This window comes from Arachis ipaensis, chromosome B04 (genome assembly GCF_000816755.2).
Source record: "Arachis ipaensis cultivar K30076 chromosome B04, Araip1.1, whole genome shotgun sequence".
Taxonomy (NCBI): domain Eukaryota; kingdom Viridiplantae; phylum Streptophyta; class Magnoliopsida; order Fabales; family Fabaceae; genus Arachis; species Arachis ipaensis.
Window position 1 is genome coordinate 11,635,350 of NC_029788.2, and position 7,703 is coordinate 11,643,052.

General features: G+C 35.1%; 1 protein-coding gene across 1 annotated transcript; it reads left to right on the forward strand.

Moving 5' to 3' along the window:
- LOC107638942 (protein ROOT PRIMORDIUM DEFECTIVE 1-like) lies at window positions 4,148-5,525 on the forward strand. Its single transcript, XM_016342340.2, has one exon. The coding sequence runs from the start codon at window positions 4,148-4,150 to the stop codon at window positions 5,411-5,413; it is 1,266 nt and encodes a 421-aa protein (XP_016197826.2). The 3' UTR covers window positions 5,414-5,525.

Here is a 7,703-nt window from a genome sequence, read left to right on the forward strand (position 1 = left end):
ATCATTTTCGAATATACATGTTATTCTAGTCTAATTTCGTGACTCATACAATTTTTCAAAATTATTTTTGGGCTTTGGTAATAAAAATAAAATTATGGGCTTCATATAACAAAAAAATATTTTTTTGTTACAGAATGGGCCGGACAAACCCGACCCATAGACAGAAACAGAGATCCGGATCAACCCAACAAACTCTAACACTAAGCAAAGTAACTGAAAACCCCTCCCAAGAAACCACCGAATTGAGAAGACTTTCTGTTCTTGACGTTGTTGCCGTAGTCAACGCCCTCGCTGTCGCCGTCGTGGCAGCAGGTGGCTGCAATGTCCCTCTTCTCAAATCGTCACTGCTACGCTATGTGTCATCCCTCTGTATGTCTCTCTTTGTCTCAGTTTTATTTTCAACTACTGCTAATGCGCTTGAAGTATTATATTTATTCAATGAAATGGAATTCCCAAGAGAACTTATTTGTAAAAAGAATCACGTTGCACTCTTTGTGAGAATTTCTTTTGGCTTTCAGCTTGTTGCAATTTATAAATGGCACTCTGATAGTATATAGTATATAGTTTTAATAATGCAACTTCTTCGTCTTCGTTTTTTCCTTCTATTTTTCCGTTTCTTCCTCCTTTCATCCTTCTTCTTCTTTCACAGGTCTTTCTATTTCTCCATTTCCTCCTCCTCCTTCTCCTCCTCCTTCTTACAAATTCGTACACGTAGGTTTTTTTTTCTTCTTCTTCTAGACATAGGTATTTCTGAATTTAATTTTATATAATGGACAAATATCTTTCAAGACAAATTGAATGGAATAGAATGAAATCTAATACAATTGAATAAAGTGATAATAAATAATTTCATTACTTTTTGTTAAAAAAAGACTCAATCATTAGTAAAAATACATCGAATTCATTTCTGGATCTAAATGAATCTCAATTAAACTAAGAAATAAACCGAAATTACTTAAGGAATAAAAAATTTGGTCAATACTTATCAGCAGCATCAAGTGAACCTCGATTAACACACAAATGAATCGAAATAAATTAAGAAATGAACCAAAATTATTTAATTATGACAACAAACAAAATTAGAACTAATAAAAATATTCGTAAAATGTTAGTATTGTTGGTGATGACGATAATAAAAAAGAAAAAAAAAGACGCACAGAAGAAGAAAAAGAAAAAGAAGGAAAAGAAGGGAAGAAGAAGAAGAATCTGCGCAAATTTAGAAAAAGAAAAAGACAAAGAGTAAGAAAAGAAGAAGGAAAAAGAAAAGAAAACAGAAAAAAGAAAGAATGCATGATTTAAAAAGTTATAATAATTTGATTTGACTTAATTAAATATTTTGCTTAGATATAGAAATTTTCTCATTTTGTGACGCACTGAATTAAGATAAATAGGATAGCTAGATATGATGCACTATAATATATAAGTTGTGACTATTTTTGCTTTGTTAATAATAAGAACTAAGGTACTTTGAAATTCAGGTAAAACTTATAATATTGGCAAAAGACCAGTTAAAAAATCGGTCGAACCAATAGTTAATTAGTGAACCGATGAAACCGGCCAGTCTTTAAAAATTTTTCAGTTTGGGAGTCTCCTTTAAAATGGCGCCGTTTTGAGCTTAAAAAAAAAACACCTAAGTTTTCTACCGACGCAGTCCAGACGCCCCAGTCTCACTCCTCTCTTCTCCTTTAGGGATGGCAATACCACCCGAACTCGCGGGTATCCACCCCGCCTTTACCTGTTCGGGGCGAATTTTTAGTGGGACGAGTTCTTAGGAGAGGCGGAACGGGATCGAGTTTAGGTAATATCCCCTATCCGCTGCGCTATATATNATTAGTAAATGATTAATAATATTGTATCATATTTAAATTTTTACTTTAATTTGTGTTATGTATGTGATGATGATTATATAAATTTTGAAATTTAATTTTATTTATTGAATTTTAATAACTATAGGAGTGGGTAGGAGCGAGGCGGGTAACCGCAGAAACAAATTAGAGTTCAACGTTTTATTATCCGCGAATATAAAAGCGGGACGAGTTCTATGCAACTTGTTGTACGACGGAGGCGGAGCCGGGTCGAGTAGAGCATGCCCCTACCCGACAGTGGCCACCCCTATTCTCCTCTCCTCTCTCAAAATTGAAAGAACAAACAAAAGATGAAAAGAACCCTAGCGGCCGAGCCCCCCAGCCCCGTAGAACGCAGCCGCCGCACCCACCGCAGCACCCGCACCCACTGCAGCCCCCGCAGAACCCACAGCCACCGCATCTCCTCTTCTCTGTTCGAGCCCCCTCTCTCTCTGTTCGCCGGTGTCGCGCCGTCTCCTCTATCGTCGCCGTCACTCTCCTTCCTCTTCGTCGCCGGTAAGCACTGTGATAATAGTTAATTAGTTATGCTGTGTAGTTTGCTGAGCTAATTCGTCACTCCCCTCTGTGTCTGGTGTCCCCTTTTTCTGAATTATTTTTTATTTTTTTGCTGATTTAGTTTTATTGTGGAGTTTGCTGCGTTAATTTTGTATTACTCTAGTAACCTTTGTGTCTCCCTACCAGTTAATGTTAGCGAAAATTTTGTTTGTCATAGGCTGTTTGTAATCATTCCCTGCTATATAAGAATGAAAGAGAAATTAATCCACGGTGATATGCGCATGGAATATCTTACAGAAATTTCCAGAAGAAATGTTTTAGTATAAAAAAGAGAAATGACGTTTAGTATTTTTTTAATGCACCTTTTTAGAGTATAAAAGATATTTTCTGTTAGTTATAAAAAAGATAAATGACGTTTAATATTAAAAGTAGTACACCAAATTAAAAAAAAAAAGGTTAATACACAGTTGCAACATTTTTCATGACAGTTGAGCTTTCATTTGTTCATCACTTATATAGTTATATTCATGTTATTTGTTATCCACGTCTTTGTGTTTTGTTAAAGTTGATCGAAGATTCTTTTCTCTTTATTTTCTCTTTTTCCCGCAAAAATGCTGCCTTTGAATCGTTTTACTTAATCCCCACTTTCAAGGCTTCAACTCACTGGAGTTTCTTGAAGGTGCAATTAATCCCGCTTGTGGATGAAATTACAATTCTTTCTCTTTGTTGTTCACAATACTTAAGGATGATTATGATTTGTGATGAGTTGCACCTTTAATTAGTTGAAAACTTGTTTGTTAAATATTTCTTTTGATAGTAGAACATTATGTGTTTGTCATTATATGCATTTTGGTTGTTTTTAGTTATGAATTTTGATGTTTTGAAGTTGTTTGTGAACTTCTAATATTAAATCATGGATAATTTATTATGTGAAATTGTGAAATTTTGAATTGTATTAGGTTAGAAATTATTGAATTTATATATTTAAAATTCTATATAGGTTTTTTAATAATTTTATTTAATATTTAATTAAGCCGGTTAAACTCCGGTCGAACCAGTGAACTATTGAACCAGTGATTTTACCGGTTTATTGACCGGTCCGGTCTTGCAACCTTGTGTATAAGGGATGATATATATATATAGGGTTAGGTTGCATTGATCCGTCTTACTTTTACGAGTGGATCCTTAACTCTAGAGGATTGGCTTTATCTAGTTGTACCATCAATTCTTTTTTTCTTTTTTTTTTGTCTAGTTATGATATAAATGAATATGATAAAGGAGTGTTAAATCATATGTATATCTAGTTGACTATTGTACTTTTGGTTTGTTGCATGTTCTAGCTACTATAATATAATGCTCTTAAGTCTTACCTGTGATGTATTTTGTAATATGATGGCTAAATATTTTTAGTTAAGGCAAATAGTGCATGATCTTCTTCTGGTATTTTCTAAATTTATATGATTTCCTGATATTTGATGACTTATATGTTAAATCTCTTTGATCGGGTGATCGTATGAAAAAATAGAGGTACAAATGTTGTTGGTGTTTTTGAATGTTGCAGGATTGTGCTTTATTGTCTTCTTTGTTATTGTAACCAATGTTGACAAGTTGGAAATATTATCAACTATCAATGGATAATAGGTCTTGGCATAATGTTAGTTTTGGTGAATGGCTTTAGATGCTTTTTGTGCTTAAGCTTTAGATTCACAATTTCATTAATTTTTTGAATACGCATTCTTTACATCTCTGGCTGAATCATTTTCATTGCTTTTATGATAAACAGGTCAATGTTCTTTGTCTTTAACAAACCTGCAGTCAAAACAGTCAAAAAGTTGCTTGGGCGCTTTGGAGAATCAATCATCTCCTTTGATGGCAAGGTTTCTGTTAATAGTCTTTTACATATCCAGAGGTATAGTTATGTCAATGTGTACATGAAATGGAAGAAAGATTCATACTATGACTCGATTGAGGACATCCACCAGTCCATTCTGCTCAAGCCAATAATTGCCCTAAAAAACTGCATTGCTCGGGATCCCAATGAGTGCATCCCTATCTCCGATGTGTCGAAGAGGGGATTACAATTGGATGTGCCCATGAAGGTTGCCAGATTTATGAGACAGTATCCATCCATCTTCGAGGAGTTTACAGGTCCTCAATACAATCTTCCTTGGTTCAGGTTGACACCAGAAGCAGCCGAGATTGACAAGGATGAGAAGAGAGTATACAAAGATTGCAGGGAGGATTTACAATCCAGGTTGAAGAAGATGATATTGATGACCAGAGAGAACGTTCTTCCTTTAAAGATAATTCAAGGGATGCAGTGGTATTTGGGGTTGCCTGAAGACTTTTTGCAGTATCCAGAACGAAATCTTGACGACTCTTTCAAGTTTGTGGAGATGGAAGGTGGATTGAAGGCATTGGCTGTTGAAAGAAGAGAAAAGATTTTCTCTGTAATGGAAGAGAATGTGATGAAAAAAGGTTTTATCTTTGGGGGAACAATGGAGGCCATTGAATTTCCCTTATTCCCATCAAAAGGTTTGAGGTTGAGGACAAAGATTCAGAATTGGCTAGATGAGTTTCAAAAGCTTCCTTATATTTCACCTTATGATGATTTCTCAAACTTGGATCCAAACAGTGACATAGCTGAGAAACGACTTATTGGGGTTCTTCATGAATTGCTTTCGCTTTTTGTTGAACATTCTGCAGAGAGGAAGAAGCTCTTTTGCCTCAAAAAGTATTTTGGGTTGCCACAGAAAATGCACAGAGCATTTGAGCGGCATCCTCATATGTTTTATCTATCTTTTAGGAACAACACTTGTTCAGTTATTCTTAAGGAAGCCTATAGTTTCGATAGATCAGCTTTTCAGAAGCATCCTTTGTTGGGTGTTAGGAAGAAGTATATCAAGTTGATGAAGAAATCACAAGTGATTTTAAAGAACAGGAGGGTGAATAATCGATTTTCTAAGAGTAGTTCAAAACAGGATTTAGATTCAGATAATGTTGATAAAGAGGAGCATGAGATTGCAGCTTGCTCTGCGGAACAGGTTGTATGAAAATTTAAACATTTATTATGGGAAAAAGAAAAACAGATCAAACGCCACACTGTTTTTTACTGAATGAGAATGAAATGGTCTATTAGCTATTTCAATATGGATTGGTGGCAGATTTAGTTGTATTATTATTGTCCTAAGATATTTTCAGTTCCGTATCTATTTATTAGGAAAAATATTATCACTCGTGATTAGTGTTAAGTGACAATCTGATTAACTATATTTTGTGAAAATTAGTAAAGCTAATTTTAGAAAATATATAAATAAATAATAACTAAATAAAATGAGAGGTAATAAATAATCTTAATTTATAACCTTAGAATTTTAGTGGTTGAAAAAGAGAAGAATTATATACCTCTAATTGACGGATGGTTCATATTGAAGAGACTCACCTATAAATTGAATTTTTCTTTAATTCATTTCAATCAAGTCATCCAGATAGAATAACATAATATTTCTTTGAGTAGTTTTCTTCTATATATATATAGAGAGAAGTGTGTTCTTCTTTTGTCAAGAGAGAGTGTTTTGTAGTCTCCTTGTGATAGAGAGAAGTTGTAATTCTCAAAGAAAGTTATTCAATTGTTTCCATATTTTATACAAATTTCTAATTTTTCATCTCTATATTTTGCTGTGTCATTTGTCTGGTACCTAACAGTGGTATCAGAGCCAAAGGTTGCTGATTAATATTTTTTTTTTCGCTGCGAGTTACCGTCTAAAAAAAAATGACAGCAAAGTATGAAATTCCAAAATTCAGTGGGAGTAATTTTTCCATATGGAAATTAAAGATAAAAGCTATTATGAGAAAAGACAATTGCGTGACAGCAATTGAAGAAAGACCCACTGGAATTACAGATGAAAAATGGAAGGAGATGGATAACAATGCTGTTGCAAACTTACACTTGGCACTAGCTGACTCGGTTTTATCAAGTGTAGCAGAGAAAAAGACAGCAAAGGAAATTTGGGATGCTCTCACCAAATTATATGAAGTCAAGTCACTTCACAACAAGATATTCTTGAAGAGAAGACTTTATACTCTTCGAATGAGTGAATCCACATCGGCAACGGATCACATCAACAATCTAAATACGTTATTTTCCCAACTCTCATCGTTGGAATATACCATAGCGGAAAACGAACGTGCAGATCTCTTACTTCAAAGTCTACCAGATTCATATGATCAGCTTATCATTAACTTAACTAATAATGTTTTGACTGATTATCTTTCTTTTGATGACATGGCTGCTGCGGTTCTTGAAGAAGAATCTAGGCGCAAGAATAAGGAAGATAGATTAGAAAGCTCAAAACAAGCAGAGGCTTTGTTGATGACAAGAGGGAGATCAATGGAGCGTGGTTTCAGTGGGAGTCAAAGTAGACCAAAGTCACAAAGTAAGAAGCAGGTCAAATGCTACAATTGTGGTAAAAGAGGGCACTTCAAGAAAGATTGTTGGAATAAGAAGAGTATAGAGAAGGTTCCAGAAGGATCAAGTTTTCAAGGATGTGTTGCAAGTACCTCTGATGATGGAGAAATCCTGTATGGCGAAGCAACAATTGGTTCTAAAGGCAGTAAACAGCTCACTGATGTTTGGATTGTTGATTCAGGAGCAACATGGCACATGACTCCTCATCGTGATTGGTTTTGTACATATGAACCTGTCTTGGAAGGATCTGTGTTTATGGGAAACGATCATGCCTTAGAAATTGTTGGAATGGGTACTGTCAAAATAAAAATGTTTGATGGTTCTATTCGTTCACTTCAAGGAGTAAGACACGTGAAAGACTTGAAGAAGAATTTGTTGTCGATTGGGCAATTGGATGAACTTGGTTGTAAGACCCATATTGAAGATGGGATCTTAAAAGTTGTTAAAGGAGCTCTTGTGGTAATAAAAGCAGAAAAGATTACAGCAAATCTATACATGCTTATGGGAGATACTTTGCAAGAGGCAGAGGCATCAGTTGCTTCAACAAGCCAAGAAGAAATGACGATGATATGGCATTGCAAACTAGGCCACATGTCAGAACGATGCTTGAAGATTCTTGTAGAACGTAATCTCATTCCCGGACTCAAATTGGTAAACTTACCATTTTGTAAGCACTGCGTTACAAGCAAACAACATAGATTGACGTTTGGTAGATCAACTGCTCGGAGCAAGCACATATTGGAGTTGATTCAATCTGATGTATGGGAATCGCCGGAGATGTCCCTAGGAGGAGCAAAATATCTTGTATCATTTATTGATGATTACTCTAGGAGGCTATGGGTGTACCCAATCAAGAAGAAGTCAGACGTGTTTGC

What these genes read in the sequence shown, in the direction of transcription:
- LOC107638942 (XM_016342340.2), top strand. Translation starts at nt 4,148, where the DNA reads ATGTTCTTTGTCTTTAACAAACCTGCAGTCAAAACAGTCAAAAAGTTG.